General features: G+C 42.0%; 1 protein-coding gene across 6 annotated transcripts in view; it reads right to left on the bottom strand.

Moving 5' to 3' along the window:
* TENM4 (teneurin transmembrane protein 4) overlaps positions 1-23,472 on the bottom strand; it is a 607,970-nt gene that overhangs the window by 185,995 nt on the left and 398,503 nt on the right. For all 6 annotated transcript variants that reach the window (XM_064441474.1, XM_064441478.1, XM_064441476.1 and 3 more), the window contains 2 exons: positions 21,622-21,857; positions 120-290 (listed from right to left, as the gene is read on the bottom strand). In XM_064441474.1, the coding sequence (XP_064297544.1) occupies positions 120-290; positions 21,622-21,857 (407 nt within the window). The remainder of the gene's footprint in view (positions 1-119; positions 291-21,621; positions 21,858-23,472) is intronic.

Below are 23,472 nucleotides of genomic sequence, written 5' to 3'. Positions count from 1 at the left end.
TGAAAGACTGGGAAAAGCACCTGATGATGGCAGCATTGAGGGTTATGGAACATGAGATTGGATGGCTGGAGTTCAGAGGCAGACAGAGGACTCACAACATGGACACACACCAACCATACCTTCACTGGTTCCTTTGCCTTTCCTGTCAGGTAACTCTAACCCTGTGCCCCCCGAAGGATATAAGGAGACGTCCGTTGGCACTGGCCAACTGCTGGCTGTGTCTTCCGTGATTTCATACATCTGCCCTTCCATCGGCTGCAGGTGCCAGTTTAGGCCAAACAGGTGCATGGCTGTGGTGAGCAATGAGAAAAGTCATCTTTTTCTGTTTGGGAGAGTTTCAGAACTACAGGGGCACTTTCTAAACCCTCGCTCCATTGCCTTTTTAGTGGTCATTGCTTTAGGACAAGAATGGGATCAATGCAATTAGACAGCCCCTGATGCTTCTACCATACTAGCTTCCTAGGTCTTTCCACCCACTTAACCTCATTTTAGATCACCTGTACCAATCCACTCTGCTTCTTCCAGTAGAACCACTCCTGACCTATGGCCTGCATGAGAGAATAACCAGGCACAGTGTTTCAGAAAGCTCCCAAGGCTGGGGTGACAATGCAGTGAACACAGAAATACAAGGACTATTATTTATCAACATACCAAGAAATCCCAGGAATCTGCTCTCTGAATTGTTCTGCTGTATTCATAGGGTATTATATAGGTTCCTTATTTTTTTTCAACCCACCAATTATAGACAGAAGCTCTTACAGACATCTTCGATGGTTTTCCCTTAATAAGACCAAGTAAAAACTAAGGCAATTTAAGATCTATGTTGCACGTGTGCCTTGGCGCTCAGCACCACAACTGACTATGACTGAGCGCTCCTTAGTACGACTCAGCTTCTCCTACTCAGATCAAAGATACATCCTCAAGATTTGAAAACAAGCGGCACAATTCAGATTTGTGTGATATGAGGGCAGAGCTCTCTGTAGGTTTCTGGGCCATGCAAAGTCATCCAGTGCACATGTGAATCTATTTCAAGGCATTACATAAAGACAAGTGAAGTTAAGGAACAAGACAGAATACTTAAAAAGCAAACACATGTATGAGGAGTATGGAAAATCATATGCTTATGCAACTAATACTTGCCTCTTGAAAAATATAAAGTAAAAGAATGTGGATTCCTATATCAGTTCTTTCATCCCCAACATAAACATTTCGTACTCAATCAGTATCCAGTTTAGCTTCAGGCTCTGCACAGCTAAATGATCCGATATTTGCTACACTTGGATTGACATTTCTTTTTTAAGGGAACGCCTTGATATTTTACACTATAATTTCTCCAAGAAACTGTACAATGGCACCGGCATCACGGCCATTTAACATAAACAAAAATAGTCAAAACCGGCAAAGAAATAGAGCATTTCCGTCGCCTATAGTTCTCATTTTATTCACAAAGATACATCTGAGCTTGGCAAACACTGTCAGGGACAAGTGGTTAGTTTGTTTAAACCTGTGCGTCAAGAACAACCTTTCCAAGAGGATTGAAAAGTAACTGGAGTAGTTCTCCAGAAACAGCATGTTTAGGTGATTTAGCAAAATTGGTGATTTTTTTCCACTTCAGAGTCAATTAGGTCATCTATCATTTACTGACATGAATAAGTTTGTCTTTGCACTACTACAACATCGCAAAACACAATGAGAGCAAAACTCTCCTTTTACCATTTAAGCGGGTAATGGGTTTGTAATGAATTCTTAACGTTTAGAAATACTCTCCTGAAACTCCCAGACAGCAAGGAAACACAGCGAGGAGGGTCTCCCGCGGACCCGTTCAAACCTTGAACATTTTTATATGGGTACACATGCCAAGAAGGAATGCCACCAACACAACTGGTAATTCAACCAGGATACTTCAGGCAGAGTGGCCAGTATTTTCATCTGAAAGGCGCATATTTATTTGGCAGAGAAACTGTGCATGGGAAGAGAGGAAATCAGACTAGAAGCAAGGAATTTGCATCAAGCATTTGGCATCGCTTTGTTTGCATAATCTCTTGGTGTTTATACGGCCCTCATCATCAGAGTGCCCGGGCACTTCATTGCTATTAACCTCATAAAACCTCATCAGGTAGGAATCTGTTATTTCTCCTTCACAGGAAGGACAGACTACAGCAGATTAAAGGACTGACTCAGTTCACTTGTTTGGGCATTAAAATGCGATTGTGTGTCAATTCACTTAACTTTGTGCTCACAGGTCCACAAGCCCTAACAGGCATTTCCCGCACCCCCCACCGCCAGTGGTTTTCATGCTAAGCTCAGTACTGGACGCTGCCTGAAAATGGCACCAGGCTGGACCTCTCCATGGACCGGAGAGCTACCCAGGTGCCGCTGAGCTGTTCAGAGCTCAGGGCCTTAGGTGCTCTGAGCATGTACGTGTTCCCACGTTTAACCACATGGATGTTTGTAGTTCAATGCAGAATGAAAACCGTGCTGTTCGCACCCCAAACTCAGGCGATCCTAGACAGCAAGCAGTCCGGCTGCCTCTGCTGGCCCCAGGTGCTTAATCCCAACTCCACCTACCAGGTGGCCTTGTATTACAATGACTTGCACGAGCTTATACTGGGCACCACTGGTTCAGGCAGGAATTGAGACAGTGGGGTTTTTTTCACCAGACCGTTTGAATTGCTCTGTCCTTTGGATATCACAGCCTAAGTGCCACACAAACTCTTAGGAACACATTGAAAGGCCATTGTTTCCCCAGAAGGACATTGTTTCCCTTCCTCTCCTTTGTAGAAATTTGTTGGTTGTAGATCATTATTCATGGCAAGAAAATAAAAGTGAAGAAGTCAGCATTGGTTTGGGTGTAGTAGGAAGGCTACGAACATTTCTTCTGGGCATGCAAAATGCATTTAAAAACACCTGAGAGGAAATGTCTAATGAGGGGAAAATCTTGCTCCAATCTAAGGACAGAACTGTTAGCCTGGAAGTGCCACAGCTTTTCTGCACGTTATCCATCCCCTTGAGCAAGTACATAAACCATTCCATGTCACCATTCATTCCTAATGACTATAATTATGTAATTTTATATATGTATATTTTTTATATATGTATGTAATAAATCCACCATTTTCAAAGTGTCTTACAACATCCCAACATGGAAAATATGACAGAATCATCTGCAACATAGACACTGTCTGTGTAATCACAGAGGGGTAAAAGGCCTGCATTAATATATTAACTTTTGTCTTTGGTTAATAAATTTTGTCTAAACTAAAAATCTTTTTGTGTACGTTGATCCCATCATCATATAGATCATGGAATCAAAGAATCATAGGATGGTTTGGGTTGGGAGGGGCCTTTAAAGGTCATACAGTCCACCCCCCTGCCATGAGCAGGGACATCTTGCACTAGACCAGGTTGCCCCATCCAGCCTGGCCTTGAACACTTCCAGGGATGGGGCATCCACAGCTTCTCTGGGAAGCCTGGGCCAGTGACTCCCCACCCTCACAGTAAAGAATTTTTTCCTTATATCTAACCTGAATCTACCCTCTTTTCATTTAAAACCATCAGCCTTTGTCCTGTCACTGCAGGCCGTTACAACATCTCTCTCCATCTTTCTCACAGTCCCCTTTAAGTATTGAGAGGCTGTAAGAAGGTGTCCAGTGATGACCCATGAGATGTGCGCGTACCATGCATACAAAAGTGCGAAAATCGGAGAAACACAGAGATATTTTGATTACTGAGTGGCTTAAAAAGAATTCAGAAAATGGAGTGCAAAAGCTTGGAGCTAGTGCCTTATTCAGGGTTTCTGAGTTGATGTTTCTAAGCACAAAATAAAAGCCTAGAAATATTCCCACCCATAAGGCAAACAGACATCATGCAAGTTCTGCTGCAGGTAGGTAACAGCCACAAAAGCCTTCCTGAAACCAGAACAAAGAGTCTGATTTACTTTGGGAACACACTCTGGCAGCAGCTATGTTATTAGGAAATCACCTGATTAAGTGTTTATCATTACTGTCTTCCAAATACCCAGTGTCTGATTGGGAAGCTGGTGGAAGATACAGTCTTCAGCTTCCCCCCCCTAACTGCCATACTCATGTTAAAAAGTCAAGTAGTAACAGCGGTGGATGTTTTGGGTCCCTAAATCTCAGTGGGATGTGTAAAACTGTTGATGCACAGAGTTGTTTAAAGGTTTTAGGAGAGGCACAAATCAGCCTCGTTTTGTGCTAAATTGACACAAAGTTCTTGTGGGGAAAAAAAATAGTAAGACCACAATCAGGGAAAAACCCTGGAACCATGGATGAGAGGCACAATCATATACTTTGAAGTGTTAATGTTCCTAAAAGCAAAGTGAAGCTGTAAAAATAGTTTGCGATTCCTGATGTTCTCAGTCTCCGGGTCAATTGAACCCACTGTTGACATTTTCTCTGGCTTTTTTTTTTCTCTCTGCTCAGCTAGATGTAAGACGTGCCTCACAAAGAGCAAATGCGCTCCTCAAAGCCCCCATGTCCTTCTCCCTCTCCCTCCCCGACGTGATGCTCAGTAGATGTTCAGATATTGAAGGTTCCCCATGTATTAAAAGAGCACGCTGCAATTAACAATCGTTAAAGCGTACCCTTTTGTAAGACACCACGCAGCTTTCACTGCCTAGGAAGCCTCCTGACATGCTCTTTGCCGAAACGTTGGTTATATTTCCCATGGCTAATAAAACTCTTTTGTCTGCCTTTACTTGGAATGGAAACAATACTTAGGGGAAACCCTGCATGTGTCCTCTCCGGGCTGTTTCAGGACCAAGAACTTAGATGATTTAACGGCTTCTGGGGCATCTGGCCCGTTACGCTCACGTTTTGACATCAAATATTTGACCTGCACAACCTTTTAACTGTAGCTAAGCGTGAGCAGAGTGCCCTGAAGCTTGCTGAGTGGGTAACAGAATTTTCTGTGGCAGAATAAACTACCTTATCCTCAGTCCTATGTCACCTCTGGCCGCCTTCTCGATGGGGAAAAGAAGGAAGCCAAACTTTCAGGATTTGCTTACTTTGCCGAGTTCCGCATTTCAGCCACGGCAGTGTGATGTGGCTGTTCATTTTCTGGGCTCGGATTCGCTTTAGCAAAGCAAATTTACGAACAGTATAGCATCAGCTGAGCTACTTACCCACCCAAATAAATCAACGTTCATGTTGGTGGAAGCAAGTGTTCAGGATCATGATTCTTCTGGTTTTAACACATTCTCTCTTTCTGTGCTGCATTATTCCTACTCCATAGCTGTTTGTGGAGCCCATAAGGATCGTTAGCTGATACTTCAAGCCAGATGAAGAGGAACATTGTTTCCAAGTTTGTTCTGAAGAGAGCCAGGCTTTTGGGTTTCTTTGTATTATTGTCGCTTGCTTGTGACACAGCAAAACGCTGAAGTCAAAACAACTTACTCAGCGGAGTAGAGAACAAAGAAACTGGTACAGCATTTAGGATGAGAAAGGACAAACAAAGATAATAATTCACATGGTCATCAGAATGGACATTTCTCGGGACAGGTTGATGGAGTGAAGGAGTTAGCAGAGAGAAGCAGATGATTGTGATAGATCACGGGGAGAAGAAAAGACAAGACATGCTTACTGAAGCATATGAGACCCCCAGAAACCACACCAGTCAGCAAAAAATTGAAAAACACACTGCTGGCCCTTTATTAGCTTGTTGCTTTGCCCAAAGCAGCAAGCTAAGTGTAATAAATAACCAAACCAATCAATTACGATGTTTGAAATTAAGGCTATGGCTGAAGCCACCAGCTGCTTCGACAGTGTTTGTGAACTGCGTTCTGTCGGCGGCTCACAGGCTCTGCCATCTGCCCCTCCTCTCTGAGCTGAGTTGTGCAGGTACTGCTGCCGCAAGCCTGGTGATTCCTCACCCGGGCGAAGCTCCTAAAGAAGCTAAGGAATGGATTAAATAACAACTGCTTGATAGTTAACAACTGATCTTGCCCTGAACAATGAAAAAAGAGTTTCTCTTGTTGGAAGCTCAACAAAAACAAGTTAATCATCACCACCATGCGCATGGTGCTCAGCCTGGATTTACAGCAAGCGCAGAGAGTAAGCGGCATGCAGGCAAGACAGAAAGTCTTTTGGGCTTCTCATTTGAAAAACTTAGTCAGTCTCTTCGCACTAAGGATACTCCATATTTTCAATGCATATTTATTGAAGGCTGTCAGTAAATTTTGCACAAATAGCCCAGGGGAACACACAAACTTTGGAAAAGCCAGGCTTCTCTGCACAGGCACTCCACCCTCCTCAGCTCAGCTGTAGCTGGCTCGACCTGGAGAAGGCTTGGCTGGTCAAAGCACCTTACTGCACCAGTGACAGCAAAGCCAAAGCCAACACAAGCTGAAGGACCACTCCTGGTAGGAAGTATGGTTTTCCAAAGCCCCCTGGTGTGGCATGGGGCAAAGGGGAAAATGGGAAAAGATGGGGTGAGAAGGAACAGCTGAGAGGCACCGATGCCAGAACGAACAAAAATAAAAACGAGAAAGAAAGGGGAGGAAGATGAGAAAAATGCAGAATGAGAGAAACTGAGAAAAAGAAGAAGGTTAGGAAGGAGCAAGGGAAAGCTAAGAAAAGAGTCAGAGGGACTTGGAATAGGAAAACCAGCTGCAGCTGAGGCAGTGGTTGAAAAGACATATAGCTTGTTTGTTTGCTCTCCCCTCTCTTTGTGGAATTAAGCATAAGATATGTGGTGGTTACATATTCCTCTTTCACCTTCAGGTTCAACAGTCAGACTTAGAATAACACACTCTCCAAAGTGAGATCTGAGGTTCGCTTTTTCTCCTAATTGAAAAAAAGCTGAATTCCACCACCAAATTACTCACAGCTAATTTTGACTCAAGTAAATGTATTGCTTTCACTCCTGTCTCCGGAATAAACTTGACTGTAATTATCTGGATAACTGTCTCACTCTACACTGGAATTATATGATTTCTGTAGAAGTGGGAGAATTGACTGTTGCAGAATTAATCATATTTTTGTGACATTCAGTGTTACGAAAAGGAGCCTTTCAGCCTGAAATAATCATTGGTTTGTCAATCTTCAATAAATCAAGGAAGAGGCACGCAAGATTAAGGAGAATAGAAACAGTAAAACAAACATTAAAGAAAGAAATAAACGGGTTCATTTTCCTCTTACACCACTGTTCCATTTCAGTGTTGGACAAGGCTTCTGTGTCCCAGCGTGGCAGGTCACACCAACACAGCAAGAGTCGAGGACTGAAGTGGTTCTATGGCCCTACTGGTGTCAGAAGAGGGCAAAAGCAGCAAGCCCAGCTGCAGTGTATTGCACCTGGTCTCCTTGTTTGTAAGGTCAAGTCCTGGACCAGACGGATCCAAGGTGTTGATCATCTAAGGGCATGGGACACTCTGAGTGTTGCAGTTATTTAATACCCAAGTAACTAACAGGTTCGCAGGCCTGGAATTAAAATCTAGGATCCTGACTACAGACCCCTATGGCTTGTAATATCAGGAATTCACACCAGTTACACCTACATACCTGGGTCACTGAGCCAACCACTGTGGGGCAAGAAGAGAGGGATGCCTGCAAGGCCAGTTCTTGCGTAGACTTTGGCAGTTACCTTGTGACCAACAACTCCTCACAGCGCTCTGGGTCATTTCTAGTGTCTGAAATTACTTCCTCAGCATAAATGCTTTCCTTCTGTGCTTAAAGCTCTTACTCAAGGAATGGAAAATCTGACTTCAGAAATCATCCTCTGCCCAGGTGAATGTGAGCTTACACACCAGGACAGGACAGCAGCTGTGTGGGAGCAGAGAATCCTGCACACAGCACTCTCCAGAACCCAGGTGGATCGGGGCTGTAATGTAATGTAATGTAAAATTAATAGGTCACAAAGGAACGGAGCCCAAAAGGCAGCTTGATTACATGTCGTTTAAGAGAAGACTCCCAGCTTGTAGCTGGGAGGTCCCATGGCTCTGCTTCCTCTCCTGTTGATTTATTTGACACAAGACAATAGTTTAGAAAAATGAAAAAAGGAACAAGGAGGGACAGTTAGGGTAATGCTCATTATTGTAAACTCCCCTTCTTGGCCCCCTTCAGTGAGAAAAAAGGGTTTACAAGCCTTCTTCACAGACTGGGGATAAAGACACTGCTTGGCAGGGCTGCGAGCTCTTCATGCTGAGAGCTGGAGAGTCCATATCCACCATCTATGGGTGAAGGGATTAATTAGGATGAAGGATTTAGATGATAAAACAGAGAAGAAGATGTACTGTGTTTTTTCTGGTTTTTCTTTAGGACCTCAAATGTCCTAAAGTAAGAGGCAGGTTCCTTCACAGCCAGCTCAGTATAGACACATGCTATGGGATACAACCAGTAATACCTGGGACCCTGCCCGCTCCCTGACCATTTTTCCGTGTTCAGAGCTCAGACTATGCAAGAACCAGAAGCGGTTCATTCAGAGACGATTCAGGTTTCCTCCTTCCCTCACCATGTGCAAATGAGGAATTCAAATGATGGAGAGCTTCCTACCTCTTAAAATTTTGCCACCAGAATGGGAACTGCCTCTCAGGAAAAGAAAGTACTGTGGTAATCGCCTAGAGTCCTGGCTGCAAATGCATTTACTTGCTTGGATTTGACACAAACCAGTTATTCTTTGACCCCTCCTGACTGAAGAGCTGTATCAAAGATTTCCAAGATAGAAGCAGATGGTCTACCAAATAGTATTAGTTCCTTCTTAGGAGAACACTTTATATTTTAATTTAGTTCCCAGTTGCTCTTAATAGGGAAGAAAAAAAGCTTCCAGCTGAAGCATCACATTTCTTTGAAACCTTCAAGGAAGTGACTAGAAAGACATGTTATAAAACGGAGCAGTTAAACTCAATGTTTGTTCAATGCAAAGAGTCAGCACTTCCTATTCAATGTCTTCCTAATTACCCCTGGGGATCAAAGACTTTCAAGTGATTGCCTGTCCATTCAAACTGCTAATAGATGATCACTGGCCCCTCCAGTGCTATAGTAGCTTGCTGGATGCTTGTAATTTCCTGCAGGAAAGGGAAAATGCAGCTTTAAATGGGTGTATTTAAATATTTTAATGGGTATTTTTAGGAGGATTTTTTTAAAGCATCAACCTACAGTAAAAAGAGACATAAAGGTGGTGTGGCTTATCCAAGGAGCCGCCTGCTTCAACACAATCTGTAATTTCCTTCCCCTTCTACGCCGTTGTGAAAGTAGAATAGGAAGCTGAAAGATGGACCTCGGCAACTCATTGCTGCTATTAGGCAGCTTACTGCACCGAAGAAACTTATGTCAGCCCCCACAACTCTAGTAAATTTGGTGTTACACATGCTCAGGCCTTTCTCAGTAAAATAATATTTTCCCTTCTGGATGCCCTTTCTGGCAGAGACCATATTCCTATAAATATTACTGAGATATTTCTTCAAGATCAAAGTCAATTATAAGATGGTCCCACTGTACCTCTAAATGGAGTTTTAATTTGTGTATATAATATTAGAAATAATGGTTTTCCCACTGGGGTACTCACTTCAATTAGAGAAATGAGGACAGGCAGCCCTACCAGAGGGCCTCTTACCTTGCTTTGCAATTACTAAAATTCTGGGCTGGTCTGTTGTGGACAGTATAATTTTACAAATGCTGTTTCATTACACACATATAAACTGTGAGACCCTAATTAAAAAGGGTGTAATTTACACAGGCAAATCAACAACCTCTCATATGCTTCCTTCCTTATTACCTTTTACAGATATTGTCAGAAAACCTGCTTTCCCAAATCAATACAATAGGTTGCTTAAAGACTAAAAATTACAGTTTGCTGTTTAAAAGTCACAAGCAATACCTGTCGTCTTCTATCACCCAGCACAGCAGAGGTGGGATCAGAGTTTAAATCTAGTCTCGCAGTTTAAGGGTTAAGATCTAAATATTGTTGTAGAACGTGATGCATGAGCTGATCGCTCAGATGGCTGTCTGCTCATCTGTCCTTCTGAACACGAATGTGATTTTGTTATACAGACAAGGAAATGATCTGAGAGCGCTGCTTGTGATTTAATCCTAAAATCAGCTGAAAACTGCGTTAGTGTTGTTAGTCACCATGCACGTTCTAACAGGACCGGAGCCCCCGTCGGGCTGTGCTAGCTGATGTAAGAAAAATTAACAAAATGACAGTCTCTGAATCCCTTGATGGCCAAAGCACAAGTTTAACTTGAGCTTTACTCAGCCTGAGTAAATCCAGCGACTTCAAGAGCGTGATGGAGGTGATCCAAATTCAGTAAGAATTTACATGTTTTGTAGGTCAGGGCCAGAGCGCTCACCAGCATCATCCACACTGAGCTTGAAAGCAGAATCCTATCAGCTTGTTGATTTTTTGAAGAGATCTGAAAAAATTTCATGTGCACGGGTATTCAGGAGCATCTCATTGTTTTAACTGCTCCAGATAAATTCACAGGTATGTTTAAAGCAGGCTAAGAATATTTTCATTTATTTTCTAATTTTTCTGTACATAAGCTTGAAAAAAAGAAAAAAAGAGAAAAAGAAGCAGATTGTTCCAACAGTCACTCAGAGAGGGAAAAATTCCTTTTCTTCTGCGCCCCCCCCCCCCGTACAAAAGCTTGGCAAATGGATACAAATGTACAGCCTGGGAAAGCTGATAAAGTGGGTGACACAGCACAATTAATGACACTAGAACTTTTTTTTCTGTCCAGAGACCATGGGCAAAATCCAGCACAGTACTTTCAGGTACCATAAATCTAAGTGAATGGTTCAGATCAGTGTGAAAAGCTCTTTCAATAACGAAACTTAATACAACCTGATGATTTGTTCCCTTGGACTTAGAACTAAATCCAGCACATAGATTAAGGCAAGCGCTGGCAAGTGCAACCCACAGTGTTCTCTTAAAAGGCCCACAGCCATCTTTATATTTAATTACACCTAAAAAAAAGAATTTGCTAAAGAAACTCAAAGTTCGCCAAGTCAAGCACTCAAAAGTGAGCAAAGAACAGAATTCAGATTGCTTGTGCGCTTTTAGATCAGCCCCTGTATGCATATGTACTCTGTAATAGCCTTTAATTTCCTCATCACAGGCTATTTTTTTTCCACTGGCCCAACGCTGAGCAGAACAATTGCACAGAAATTGCCACTCAACCCTGGCAACTCCAGCATTGTAGCATGTTCAATTGCTTTCTAGGGATGCCATATGTGCAGCCTGGTTGGTAGCAGTAGGAGGGGGTTGGAAAGGGAAGGAATACACTCAGTGCAGACAATTTTGCTCCTGCACTCTAAAGAGGTTCCTACTGAGCATGTGTGAACTCAGATTTTCTAGTTTTGTGGCAGCCAGCCCTGGGTGGATCGGGAATATGATAATGCACACGCTATTGTTTGTACTTCCTAAGAGAAAAGAGGTGTCACGATTCTCCCTTACCTCCATGCTTCTGCAATATGAATATAAAATAACAGTACATCCAACAGCCAAGTTCTGCGTAACTGAACGACTACATTCGCAGTAGGGATCCAGACCCCTACTCGCACGAGTCTGTCAGGGTATGTTCACCTGCGATTACTTAGGCCATGATAATTTAGTTTCATCATTAAATACGAATGTATCGAAGTGGTTGCTCAGGGACATAGTACATTGTCTTGTTCCTTCATCCCCAAAGACTACAGTTTTAGTAGTGAATTCAACAGTACCAAGCAGTGGAACCTGATAGTCTATACCATTTATTGGTTAGAAGAGGCTCTAAATGAGTCTGGCTCTGGTCAGCCAGTACCTTCTGAATTCCTGTACGCCGTTCAGCTTGCAAGGACCAGAGATCTCCCTCAACAGACACTGTGGGTGTGACCACCCTTAAGAGTTTAACTGTATAGAAACGTACCCACCCTGGAGCAGCTGGGTGTCCAGACTGGTCCCACGTATATGTTTCACAAGCTGGAGCAGCCCATGACCCAGCTTGACTGCAGGAGGTATACAAATATAAATAAACTATCAGTGACCGCTTGGATTAATACTGTTTGGAATATCATTATGCTTAGATTGTGGGAATTTTCTTCACCAAAAGCCTCGGGAAGCCTTTTTGAGGCTCGATTTTATTTTCATTCCTGCCATAATTAAATGAGATTCTGCTCCACTGATAGTCCAATTAGAGTTTTTTTAAAATACTTAGTGTAAGCATAGCCATCATCTCTGCTAACTGCCTTGTTGTGCTTTACTTTTTAAAGAGTCTCTTTGCATAACGAAGTGATGCCACAGTTGTACCAGGCAAGCAAGGTGCGATGTTGCTGCTGTGTTATGCGCTACCATATTTGAAAACAGCTAACATATGCTGTTCTCATCATCTTTCTAGGCAAAAGCTTCTGACTGCAATAAGGACAGGCTTGGAAGTTAAGGTATGATAAAATCAAATAAAGCGGAAGATACAGAAAGCCGGTGATGGTGGCTGAGTTTATTAGTTTTTCACTTAAACACAGAGATTCAACAACCTCTAAATATCTATTTATTGAGCATCAGATTCCGATATCTCACAGTGAACTGCTTAAGTGGTCCTCTTGGAGCTTTTAAGTTTCAGCATAAAAAGTGGTGTTGAAATCTTGTCACAGAGGGAAAGAGAGGTTTGGACTTTTTGTTCTTTATTTTACAGGTCAATGAGTATGTTACCAAGGTAGTATACTCAACGACAACACTTCACTTAACACTATAAAGATGTATATCTGCCACGTAGCTCAACTTTAACTACAGGTAAAAAGACCTTAGAGAATGCATCACTGCACATATCCAACAGAAACGTATGACCTGGCTGCAAATCACTGTCTTCTAATTTTTGTTAGAAAAGGACAGGAGAGAAACACTAAACTATCGCTGAGGAATATTTTTCACTCTTGGTGACACCCCTGACTGAGCTGACTTGTTACCCATAAAAATGTACGGTATTTAAAAACACTGAAAGAAAGCCCATTACGGGAAACATTTCTTTCTGTCTCCACTTAACTGCAATTAAATTATGTTGTTTCACACTAATTAGTATGAAATAAAAACACGGACTCGAGGAGAACTCCTTCTAGTAGATATTAAGATCTGTAAAATTGATTCCTTTTCAGCGTCTGTGTGCAAAGGTCAATGTAAGCCGTGAAATGAAGATTATAGCAGCACATCTGTGCCACTGTCATAAAGGCAAGTCCAGCACTTTCGGTGTCAGCATGCTGTTATTTTCTTTTCTGGGGGCTTATAGCAACTATAAAAACTCACTAAAAGCAACTGATAAAAGCTTATAGAAGCTGAGAGCCCGTATCTTACCGCTTAATAAAAACAGATGGAATTTAACTCATCCCTCCTTGTATTAAAGCTTCTTATAGTTAAGAAAGGATCAGGCATCTAAGGGGCACACTGTGGTGTTACTGACTGATGTGTGGTTTCGTGGCGCTCTGATGCAAACCCCAAGATCAGATGGAGTCCTCTGGTAACAGAGCCCCAACCCGCTTTCAACCAGTTAAAAGAATCAGTCATACTGGTGGTCTACTTGCAAATGGAAGTCATTCTTCCACTGATCCCGCAATGATGAAAGAGGATCGGACTTTGACAAAAGGACCTCTTTATTCAGTGTCAAAATAGAACAATAAGCAGAAATAAGAAAAGTAATATATAAAACCACCGAACAATAGGAAAACACAAAGTAATCTATATAAATCTAAGACCATGCAGAGAGTTGATAAAGGAAGCTGAGGACATGAAGAAAAAAACATGGCTTGAAAGAAACAAAGAACAATAGAACATTTTTAAGTGCACTGAAACCCAGTAAACTGAGCAACAATATAGCTATTTACTTGGAGATGGGGAGACTGTTAATAATGGTACAGCAAAGGCTAAAGTGTTCAGTAAGAAATTTTGTTCTGGTTTTAGAAAATAACTACGATAATGCAATTATTTCACAGGAAATAATTTTTTTCCCAGTCCATTAATAACCAAGAATTATATTAAACGACATCTATTCAAGGACAAACATTTTTAGATCTGCAGGCTCATTTAACTTGTAGCCAGTAAATGAGAGGAGCTAGCAGACGAGGAATCTGACTCCCTGATTAATACTGAACCAGCTACCAAGAGAATAGAACAGGATTACTGCTGAACAGATATCTAAGAAGGGAAAGAAGAAGATGCAAGTCACTTAGTTTGGGCAGTCTGACATCTACTACAGACGAAATAACGGAAAACGTACCACAGAATTCTACTGACAAACTATAAAGAAAGTGAATGTGTGGTAACTCAGGCCAACCACATTGCTCTTCTGAAAAACAGATGTTAAGAAACAAACAGTTGCTCATTTTCTGACAAGACTACAGTTTAGTAAGACATTCGATTTAATTTGGTATGACTTTTGGTTAAAGAAACAAGCACTTTCCAGTGGTAAAAAGCAATGTATACATGTGCTTAAAGACTAACTGGAAGACCTTAAAATCATCATCGCTGGTGAAAAAGCATCATATATTAATATTTCTTGTGAAATTCAACAACTGATAGTCGGCCTGAACTTATCCAACATTTAAATCAATGTTACATAAGTAAATACAAAATCAGGGATGACTAACCATGCAGATGACTCAAAGACATTCTAGTGACAAATGCAGTGGTGAGGACAGAAAGGATAAACAGAAGAGCTGGACAGCTGCTAAGTTTGAGTGATTCGAAGAAAATGTGCTTAAGGTTCAAACAAAACGTGTCAAAGGCCAGCCTATACGCTCAGGATAACGGACCGCAAGTTGCACCCATGAAATGGGATGCTGGCAACTGGAAAGCAGAGAGTGAGAATTGCTTAAGAAATAAGCAGAAGATGATGCTATATAAAATATCCTGATGCAATTTTTAGAGCCAAAAAGAGCTAATGAGATCCTTTGTCATGTAAGTTGGGAAAAAAGCAAACTGAAGTGGGGATGTGACTCAAACGGTAGAGGAAGTAGCTGGAGTTTACTAGGCTTCAGTGGCCTGAGGTCAGCCCATGTGATCTGATAGCACTTATGGCTTTTTAGCATTGAAAACTAAGCAAAGAGTTTTAAATGAAAATTAGGGGAATCTTCCTACTTCCAATAAACACTGAATTAGTTCCAAAAAGATGCAGTACTTTACCAGGATCTTCATCAGTGCAGACTCTGAAGAAGCATTAATCGGTTTGCACAGCATAAATTTTGCCGCTGAGTTCAGAACATGTCGCCTTCAAATGGAATACCTAAATCCCAGTACTTCCCAGTTTGCCCAGACTGGGCAACTAACAAAATTAGCGGGTTTGTATTATTTGCTACTATCCTCTTCCAGGAATATTTCCTGGCACTGTCTCTCTTTCAGTAGAGTATACCTCATCGTATATTTCTCTTACCCCAACACATTTAATGTCAGGTTACATGTCTTATTTATATGAAACAGTGAATGTTCTTTAACTGAGTTTCTATGGTGAGATTTTTGACACTCACCTGAATGAACTGATCTTCATAAGAATAGCTTTAAAGTGGGAACTTGTACCTTTACCACCTTTATTTTAAAGCTGTGGTTAAATCACTTGTACTTCCTTTACTCTAAACTATAAAGCTACCCATAGCTGCTATCCAAATGTACAATGCGAAATCCAAACCAAAAAAATAACAGATGCACACAGTCCTCTGAGAGTACAAACAGTTCTTTCTGACTTTGCAGGTGATGGAAAAGAAGATCTGAGTTACAATTCACACAGCCTTGCACCTAAAGCTGCAAAGAGACAACAAAAGAGGGGAAATATAAGACGGAATATAGTCTATCTTGGTTTTAATTTTGTGTCTTTCTCATTTCTTAGACGATTTCTGTCTTGTGTACAGGTACTGCGCTAACAACCAAATGCCTTTTCTTGGTCACGTTGGCAAAAGGTATACATATCATTCCTTAATGTAGCTATACTGAGTTGTACTTCAGGGCTCTATCTGTGTTTTACTCAACGCCATGTGAGTGCATGTGGAGAGGAGGAATGTCAGTAAAGTGGCTGGTGCTGAAGCGTTTGAGTGATTCACTATTTCACTGTGGATCTGACCAGGGAAAGATAGTTTTGCCAGATTCCCGCGGGCAGCTTTCCCGAGCTCAGTGCTACTCAACCAGTTGCTTGTAAACTTTACACACAGCAGCTGCCCTCACTTGTTCCTTAACAAGAGGGAAGTGCGATAGAGGCTAGCGCAAAGCCGTGTGATCCTCCCATCTCTCTGCTACGGAACAAACGATGCAAGAAGATTCCTGCAGCTCCACGCACCTTTGAACGATCAGCCAGAAGCTCACATGGGGCTGAGACTAATTTCATGTCTTAGCTTGCCCAAGATAATTTATAGGGGCAAAATTTGGAGCTACACAAAAGACAAGAAGATCATTCCAAACTGGATTGAAGGGTCAACGCCTGTCTAGATGTATATTCCGTCTTTAGTCAGGTCAATCTCCAGAATCAGGAATACATGAAAATATAGGCAGGCTTTTCCAGGGTTGGGCCAGCTCCTGTTGCACACACTGGGACCAACGCCATCAACTCTGGCTGCACCTGAATGAATGCTAAAGTAAATGGAGCAGCTCCACTTTAAGAGGAGCATGTGCAAGAGAAGAATAAGGCCCGTATTTCCCAAATGCCACTGGGTATGAAAGGAAGAGCTAGATGTCATTTAAACCGTACGACTTAGTGAGGGAATGGCGCTAACCATGCTTGTATGCATTTGGTACAATAAGAGCCAGCTGTAACAGAAAAAACCGTCATATTCAAGTTGTACTCTAAAAATGGTAGTGCCGGGTCCCGATGACGGCACCTCTTAACCAGTATCCTGAAACATTAATTTTCACAAACATTTATAGTACATAAATTATATTACTGATAATACTACAGCACTTCTCAGACTGGACCTCACAGATTTATAGCTTAAGGGTAAAATGAAGCAAATGAGACCCAAAGTTACCGAGAGAACTGTGTGCAGTAATTTTGTGAAGATGTGAAAGAACCAAGAAAGGACCTGGAAGCTTCTCTTTCGGTGACAGATTGACTTCATAATGTAAAGGCTTTGCTGGAGCAGATTGTTTAGCTACCATTTCTGCATTTTATCTAAGATGGAAATAGAAAACTTTGAACGATCCCTGTAAATCAAAAGAACAAATGGCAACAGTAGCAAAAGAGAACTTAATCTGGGATCAGAAAAGAAATATTAAAGCAGAAAATGAAAGAAACTTGTTGGCAGGGTAATAAATTGGTTTATATTTTAACTTGAATAAAAACCTTAATATCAAGGTATAAATGTAGGATTAATAGATATAGCTCAAGTTTAATAATTAAGCATTAGCAGCTTTCCCTATTGATCTCAAGTGGCATGTAAACACCGTGGTAATTGGTACACTATACATCCAGAGCTAACTAGGTAGATAGCTAAGAGCTTTGGAGAGCTGCTTTAAATTGGGTTTATTACATAGCCTCAAAGAATCATGGACAAACTGAGCTAAATTTAGCTTTCAGGGTGATTTTTAGACAATAAAAAGAAAGACACTTTATAAACACATCATAGTCCTAGCACAGTTTTACTGTCAAAGCGTTTTGCCTGTAGAAAGCAACACTGTTCTTTAAATGAAGCTGCATCTGTACGGAGTTCAAACGAACACAGGGCTGAAAAGTAGAGAGAGAGCTCTGATTCCAATCAAATGAATGACTGTTTTGGCTTCATAATATGTTTTCCAGCGCTGACTTTAATCTAAATCAAATGCCCATCTTTCTTGCTGTTCATGCAATGCAACCGCAGCACATGCTTAAGTATAGGAAAATTGCAAGTGCCTAACTACATCAAATTGTACTTCCATCTAGTCTGGAATCTACATCAGGCAGAGGATAATACCTTCTGTTTCAGAAGAAAGAAACTATTCTCCATCACTAATTCATTTAGAAACTGTTCCGCGGATCTAGCCAAACAGCTGCTGGGCACAGAGATCTGGACAATCAGACGGGTCTTTTCTGTTTCTAAACTTGGAAATCTTCCCCCCAAGTGGTACAGCAATGTCAGATATTCCTTACAGTGCTATGCTAGCAGGCCTGGCACCTACCAGATCCAGAAACATTGCTGGCAAAGTATCTGGACAGCAACATACCTTGTAGTATTACCTCTGCCATAAGAATCTCGCTATAAATTACCCCCCAAGGCAGAGCTCCATGCCATACAGACCCCATCACATCCCAGCGAAAGCCATGAAATTTTGCCTTGTCCAGCTGTCAACCGAACGGACAATCCTAAAACGGGAATTTAATTTTAAAGCGGTGTCTCTTTGCGACCTCCTGGAACAGCAAATTTGCAGGTCAGTTACAAGCTGCTTAAAGAGGCCTTTCATTTCAGTGGTTCCTGCAGTACCGTTCCTGCCATTTTAATGTTACAGCCCAAATCTGCCACTGCTTTTCTCTTTGGTGTTCTCACCCCACGAGACAAGCTTCTGTGGAGCTCACCAGATTTGCATAAGCTCTGTGTGCGCAAAACTTTGATGTGCGTTGTCGCCGCTGCCTCAGTGTGTGTCTCTGAATATTTGAAAAGGTGGCAACAAGTCAGTCAAAAGCCGGTTAATTGAAATGAAAACCAGCTTCTGGTGTTTAATACACCCTGTTATATTTTGTTTGTCATTATCTCTCCAGACCAGTGACTCAGCCCTGTAAAACCTTCAGCTTGATCACAGTGTTGACACACGACACCAGCCGTTCGGCTCCCATGGACTTTTATTTATGCCTCCTCTCCTCTTCTTTGAAAAAAGTGCAGCAAGATAAATGAGCCTCAGACTATTAAATACCATAAAGACTTTCATAAAATAATGAAAATCTGCCTTTTAGCCTTAAAAAAATGATTTAGCAAGTGCTTCAAATGAATTTAAAAAATGAACTGGCTTCAGCAAAGAACTTCTGCAACGACCCAATGCCTCGTTGTTTCCATGCAGCTCTGCCTGCCTCAGATGGCCGCCCATCACAGTTGTCTCTCAGCATCTGTCACACAAAAAGTGTTGCCAATAGCAGAGTCCCTCGTGGATCTCCTGATGTCTCCAGCTCCACACACTTGTACAGGTAGGTAAGGCCTGCGATGGGTTGGTCTGAATATTTAAATGGGTGACTGTAATGTGCCTGATGCTGTGAAGAGCATCCTGAAGCCCTAGACATTACTCTGAAATACTTCCATTAACCAATCGGTGGATAAGAAAATAGAATAAATGCCAAGCCACTGCCAGCGGACCCGACCCAAAGTCCATTCACTTAAATGGGATTCTTTCCAATGACCTCAGTTTGCTTCAGAGGATGAAAACAGTCATTAAAAAGATAATTTCTATGGTTATTTTAACTAACAAAAGCAGGTGGAAAGGAGCCAAGTTCCCAACACCCATGAGCTGTTATATAGATTAGACCTTCTTACTCATGATTAAGTTATACCTTACCACTCAAACAGTCCCCACGGCATCGAAAGGAGCAAGATACTGCTTAAATGAGGAAAGGTATCCACAAGAAAATGCAACTCTCTAAATATAGGGGAAAAACACCAAAACTGGAGGAAAAACCGTAATTTGTTTTGCAAACAGACCAGGTTATTTAAACGGATGAACAAGTTCCTGTTACGGACTGTGTATTTTCTATCAGAATGCAAAATGTCTCCACTTAACTTAGTGAAAGGACAAACATTTTGACTCCCTGATTCATTTTTTTTTCTTTTGGGTTAGGTGATACAATTCTCATCTGCAGCTTGACAGGATGTAGAAAATAATTACAAATGAAAAGGTTATTCATAATTTTTAAATGAGTTAATTAGTAAACCCCGCCAGAGTCACTCATTACAGTAATTAATAATTGATTATACTTGAAATTAAACACAATTTTTCATCAAAATCTAATTAAATATCTGCCTTTTTGCTCGTTGATTAGAACACTAGGTCTGGTAGAGACAATCTTTGCTAAATATGTTTATGCTGAACCGAACTATCGAATTTGATTTTTAATAATTGATAGTTCCTTTAGAAATTAGTAATTATGACCCATAATTACAGCAGTTCAACCTGATCAGCATTTCTGGCACCTTGCCAGCCATCCACGGAGCCTGGCAAATGCCACAGAATTCATCTGAATGGGGGGAATAAAAGGATGGGAGAGCACTCAATGGACCTACCTTTTAACCACATTAACCGCGATTTTAAACAGGAGCCTGAGCTTTTCAGAACTCTGAAAAAGGCTTTTGAGTTGGAGAATACCGAATGGCAAAGCAAACTCTTCTCGATCCATCAACCGGCACACGCCTCCCCCATCAGAACTAACAGGCACCGCTATTCTGAGCTGTAACGATACTCTCTGACACGCTGAGATAATGTCCAAAGGCATCATGTTTAGGGCATAAGGAGAATACCAGACAAATGAGAAAGGCGAGTCCAAATGTACGCAGCAAATGATGAAAATTGACTGCATATTTCATCAAACTGCTGCTGATTTACCGTTGGTTAATTAATCATTCCCGCTCCTCTTACAGGAGGCATAAAAGTGACCAGAGTATGATGCAAGGCAGAGGTGGAAAAGTATCAGTCATTAAAGAAGGGTACATAAAAGGAACACAGTAAAAGCAATCCTTTGTGGTAGTGCTAATTATACTCATGTGAAATGAAAGCAAAAATCTTTCGATCCAGGCTAAGATTTGTAATTCTAACCACAACCTTTTATAGATCATTAGTGTACAGGAAGTCACAGCGAAATCAAAAAGACTCATTTGTGCCATGAGAAATAAGCTTTTTTTATCTATGGTCACATCTGTAAATGTCTGACAACTAGAGTTTGCACCACTGACAGTTTAAAATAGAAGTCTAGGAATGGACCTTTGTAAGACATTTATAACACAAATATCAAATCTAACTGAAGAAGTGGTGGTAACACCCCAGCTTTACGGGCTGAAAAATACAATTTTCACTTCTAACAGTTCAATTTCTTTTGAAACAAACACTGAGAACGCTTTTTCGCAATGAACACTGACAACCCTTATAAACCAAAGAAATGTAGACCATGCACAGCTCAGGGAAAACCCACTGCTTCTCCACCCAAGTAGCAAATTTCCCCAACTCCCCCTACTCAAAAAAGGCCCTCTTCGACCACAATCTAAACTCAGCCCTTTTCCATCCTCCCGGTCACCCTGCGAACTTCAATATCGTTGGTTAAATGGCTAGGATGTGCCACCAAAACCACATTTTTATGTGTCAGGATCTTGGTTCTGACCCTGCTCCTGTCAAAGTCAATAGCAGAGAATTCCCATGGACCTGGGCGCGACCCTGCTCAGGACATGGACCTCACTGCCTGCTTTAATGGGCGGCTTTGAGAAAACCTGGTGGCTTTGTCTCACTCTAGGTACACGTCCCTCTGCAGAAAGTAAACAGTCCACACCATTGAAGAGAGCACAAGGTATGACTCATGTCTTAATAAGCTCTTCTGGCTCTAGGACATGTGTTAGGCTCCCTACCATACCACTGCAACTGCAATGAAGTCAACAGAGGCCTTATTTCCCCATTACTTTGCACCACGATCTTGACTCTCGGGTTTCCAGACATTAGTATTATGGGTGGGTTTGCAGAGAAATGAAAATAAAAAGCAGAAAAAAACCCCAGAAATAAGCTTACCTATGAAATACGCCAGCAGGATCACCAGCGTGACTGAGATGACAATGGCACTCAGGGCAGCGCACTTCCAGTTACAGTACTTATAGGGTTTCTTCAGGTTAAAGGCAGGCCTAGAGAAGGTACTTCTGGGAAGGGGCCTAGGGGGAGGTGAGTACACAGTGCTGGATGTCAAGGGATATCCCGGCGACGTTGTACAAAAGAGGGGAGAAGTGCCTCCAGGTTTGAACAGGAAGTGCCTGAGGGAAAAAAGACCAACAGCAAGTGACTCCTCACACAAATCGAAGCTGAGGGAGACATGGGGTGGGAGGATGGCAACTGCTGCCAGGACGAGGAAAGCAGCTCCACACAATGCTGGCTACGGACATGGATGGCATGCACGAAAGAGAAGAATAAAAATCAAAGGCAAGTCACACAGAATAAAGGAAAACAAAACAAAACAAAAACATCACGGGGCCAACAATGCCACAGAGAACTCTTCAAGGGCAGGAGTCCCCTCTGTGGAAGAGCTGGCGTTAGAGTGAGATGAATACCCCAAGCACAGCTACGACAGACTGGTGGCACGGGCAGCACCGGGGGCCTGCTCACGCTCCCACAGAAATGCCCTACAGAGACTGCAGAGGAGCATGGGTCGGATTAAAGAAGGGAGGGCGTTCACCAATTCATTGATCACTGCATGAGAGCGTTTTTTGTATGGCATCGGTGAATGGAGATGGGGAAAGAGAAAGCTTAAGCCATTCCATAGCACCCAAATTGTCACAGAGGGGAATATTCACACTGTCCCCACCCAGCAAATTTAAGTGGAGGACAATGGCATGGCTAAAAGCATCAAAGCCCAGAATTCAAGTCCTGTGTATCGCTAGTGGGGAGAGGCACCTGCTTCCCGAAAGCAGTCCAGAGCACCTCAGTTTGATGCCTACCGTTTAAAAGTGTGAATTACTGTCAAAGGCAACAGTGTTTCCTGCCCAGTGACACATTGGGAGGCACCGTATTTTGCCCGTTACTACAAACGCAGCCTGAGAGCCAGCCTATGACGACCATGAGTGAGACTCATGAAAATCAGTGCAAAAAACCCCCACTGCAGCCCATGAGTTCCTGAAATGAAATGTCCAATGGGAGTTCTCTCCATGGGACTCCTAAATGAAAAATGTAATTTCAGTGGGACATCATGAAATACAAGGCATTCAAACTTCGGGAATGAAATCTGGGAAGCGGATCTGACTTGTCTATCACCATGCTGATGTCAGACAAAAATGCAGCTTGTGAGGACTGAGAAACATCCCCAGCACAGTTTGCACCTTTGGCCTTGGTTTATGGGGCCAGATTTGCAGCCAGCGTAAATGCAGTCAGCACGGATCCATGGGAGTCAGTCAAGCCAGTGGATTATACCAGATGACAACGTGGCTCTGGTTTCCCCTTGAAGTCACTTGTGCAGTCACAAGGGGAAATGCCACATGCAGAAACATCACCATGCAGAAAAGCCATTGATTCGTGCAGTATAAGGTAACACGTAATTCTCCGAAATAGGTGTTTGCAGTATTACAGCCATGGTTTTATCGGTACTCTAAGCATGACTGCTGAGCATTAGAGAAATGTTCATTATTTGTACTAATGCTCTACATCAAAATATTGATTTTTACAAAGAGTCAGATACTATCCTGTGTTTTGGAAAGTATTTATTTAGACATAGACGTAACTGTTCTGAGCGCAGAGGTACCTGCAGTGTTCACATACACCAATTAGTTCTTCAGTTAACGATGGCTACCAAATTGGAAACGGCCAACACAAGGTCAACAGTCTTGGCACTAAGTGTCAAGGTAAAAGCTGCTTATATCTTAAAAATCAAGTGATCAA

This window comes from Phalacrocorax carbo, chromosome 1, assembly GCF_963921805.1.
Source record: "Phalacrocorax carbo chromosome 1, bPhaCar2.1, whole genome shotgun sequence".
Lineage (NCBI taxonomy): Eukaryota > Metazoa > Chordata > Aves > Suliformes > Phalacrocoracidae > Phalacrocorax > Phalacrocorax carbo.
Note: the sequence above shows the minus strand (reverse complement) of the source record. Positions and strands in the feature narration are given on the sequence as shown.